We start from the raw sequence: 2,415 nt of genomic DNA on the forward strand, positions 1-2,415 counted from the left end.
TCCCCCTCCTCCCTCCCCCTCCTCCTCCTCCTCCCCCTCCTCCTCCTCCTCCTCCTCCTTCTTCTTCTCCTCCTCCTCCTCCTCCTCCTCCTCCTCCTCCTCCTCCCCCTTCCCCCTCCTCCCCCTCCTCCTCCTCCTTCCTCCCCCTCCCTCCTCCTCCTCCTCCTCCTCCTCCTCCCCCTCCTCCTCCCCCCCCTCCTCCCCCTCCTCCTCCTCCACCTCATCCCCCTCCTCTTCCTCCTCCCCCTCCTCCTCCTCCTCCCCCTCGCCCTCCTCCTCCCCCTCCTCCTCCTCCTCCCCCCTCCTTCCCCCTCCTCCTCCTCCCTTTCCCCCTCCTCCTCCTCCTCCCCCTCCTCCTCCTCCTCCTCCCCCCTCCTCCTCCCCCTCCCCCTCCTCCTCCCCCCCCGCCTCCCCCTCCTCCTCCTCCTCCCCCTCTCCTCCTCCTCCCCCTCCTCCTCCTCCTCCTCCCCCTTCTCCACCCCCTCCCCTCCTCCTTCTCCACCCCCTCCCCCTCCTCCTCCTCCGTCCGCCCCACGTGGTAACCTCCGCCTCCTCCGGGACGCCGTTTCCCGCGAGGTTCGTTCCCATCCCGCGCCCCGCCGATCCTTATCCGCAGCCGGCCGGTGTGCAATAAATCGCGCCGTCATCTCTAACGAATCCGGCGCAACGGGGAGCCCGAAATAGCCTTCGTCCCGAGCAAGGTCCGGACCTTGAGCCCGAGAAATGAAGTCCATTACAGCCGGCGACGGGCTCGAGGCCTTGGTACGCCGGCCCAGGTTGTTTGTCCGCGGCTCGAGCTGTGCTGAGTCACCGTGACTCGGCTTCTTCTCATCCTTGTTCACCCTTTACACTGCCCCTGCCCCTGCGCCTGATCCTGATCCTAACCCCGCTCCTGCACTTGCTCCTGTCCCTACCCCTGATCCTAACCCCGCTCCTGCACCTGCTCCTGCCCCCACCCCTACTCCTAGGTCCTCCCCTACGCCTACGCCTGTCCCCTGCGCCTACTCCTACTCCTAGGTCCTCCCCTACCCCTACGCCTGTCCCTACCCCTGTGCTTACTCCTACTCCTAGGCCTTCCCCTATCCTCCTCCCCCTACTCCTAGCACTTCCCCTGCCCCTACCCTGTCTCTACTCCTGCTCGTACACCTGCTCCTGCCCCTCCTCCTATCCCTGCTTCTGCCTCAGTAATTTTACAGAAGCATACAATGCACCATAATCAGAATTGTTTATCCTAAGGGGCCGGTGGAGCGAGTGCAACTGAATTCAATCGAAAGCACTACCAAAGGCTGAGACACATGCGCGGTGTGGGGTACAGGTGCGTGCGTCCGCGCTGCAAAATGCACGGTGCAGGTATGCATGTAAACGCATCTTGGGTGGGGGAAACGAGAGAGACGAAGGGGGACGAGAGAGAGAGAGAGGAAGGGAGACGACAGAGGGAGGGAGAAAGGGAGTGAGGTGGGGATAGAAAGAGGAGGGATGGAGGTGGGGATAGAAAGAGAGGGAGGGAGGGAGGGAGGGAGGGAGGTGGGGATAGAAAGAGAAGGAGGGAGGGAGGTAGGGATAGTAAGAGAGGGAGGGAGGGAGATGAGGATAGAAAGAGAGGGAGGGAGGGGGAGGATAGAAAGAGAGGGAGGGAGGGGGGAGGATAGAACGAGAGGGAGAGAGGGGAAAAGAGAGGGAGAGAGAGAGAGAATGTTTAGAGCAGGAGTGAGAGCGGGCTGGTGGGCGTGCGAGTGACCCTGGGAGCGAGTGCGCATACGTTCCATTGGATGCAGCAAGGGGAGTGTCTTTGGCTTCTATTCACAGAATTCTGCCTCGTCTACATGCAATGTTTATTCCACCAAGAAAAAACAACTTTCTCACAATACCTTTCAGAATTTCTCCAACAAAATAAGTTTTTCTTTCCACGAGACATCAGAGTAACTTCACCCCTGTGTTGATAACATACACGCAGAACTCACTTTCGCTTTCTGTAAACACATATCTCAACAAAGTAGCCTGACCTTCAAGACATATTGAAAAGTCTGGCGAACCCATCACTAAAATGTACTTTAATGCAGGCTTGTCAGCATTCAATGTACGGGAAAGTGGTTTGTACAGATATATCCCAACACCGTATTCCTTCGACCTCCTTGCTACGCGAACCTAAGGGATATACAGCTGCCCGCGTATTGTTGCACAAAAACATCAAATAACTATTACTATATATATATGCACCCGATGTGTACGTTTTTCCACTTTTTTTCTTTCTTGACTGAAGTAGAATGCTTAAAAAGCACCGGATACCGCAGTCTGGACCATGTCACGCGATGATTCAAATTCCATGAAAATGAGTTATGTGACAACTCTCCTGGTATCGAATTCTCGTTAGTACTATCGGATTTGCCTTGTCCTCCCTTCTCTTGCCCTACGTAA

General features: G+C 57.2%; 1 protein-coding gene across 1 annotated transcript; it reads left to right on the forward strand.

Moving 5' to 3' along the window:
* Positions 1 to 739: 739 nt before the first annotated feature.
* Positions 740 to 1,216, forward strand: LOC138861217 (selenoprotein V-like; the record flags this gene model as incomplete). The annotated part of the gene is made up of 1 exon (XM_070120127.1): positions 740 to 1,216. A coding segment is annotated over one exon (477 nt), but the record flags the coding sequence as incomplete, so codon positions are not given.
* Between the last annotated feature and the right edge of the window lie 1,199 nt (positions 1,217 to 2,415).

The sequence above is a fragment of the Penaeus vannamei genome, unplaced genomic scaffold, assembly GCF_042767895.1.
Source record: "Penaeus vannamei isolate JL-2024 unplaced genomic scaffold, ASM4276789v1 unanchor3003, whole genome shotgun sequence".
NCBI lineage: Eukaryota > Metazoa > Arthropoda > Malacostraca > Decapoda > Penaeidae > Penaeus > Penaeus vannamei.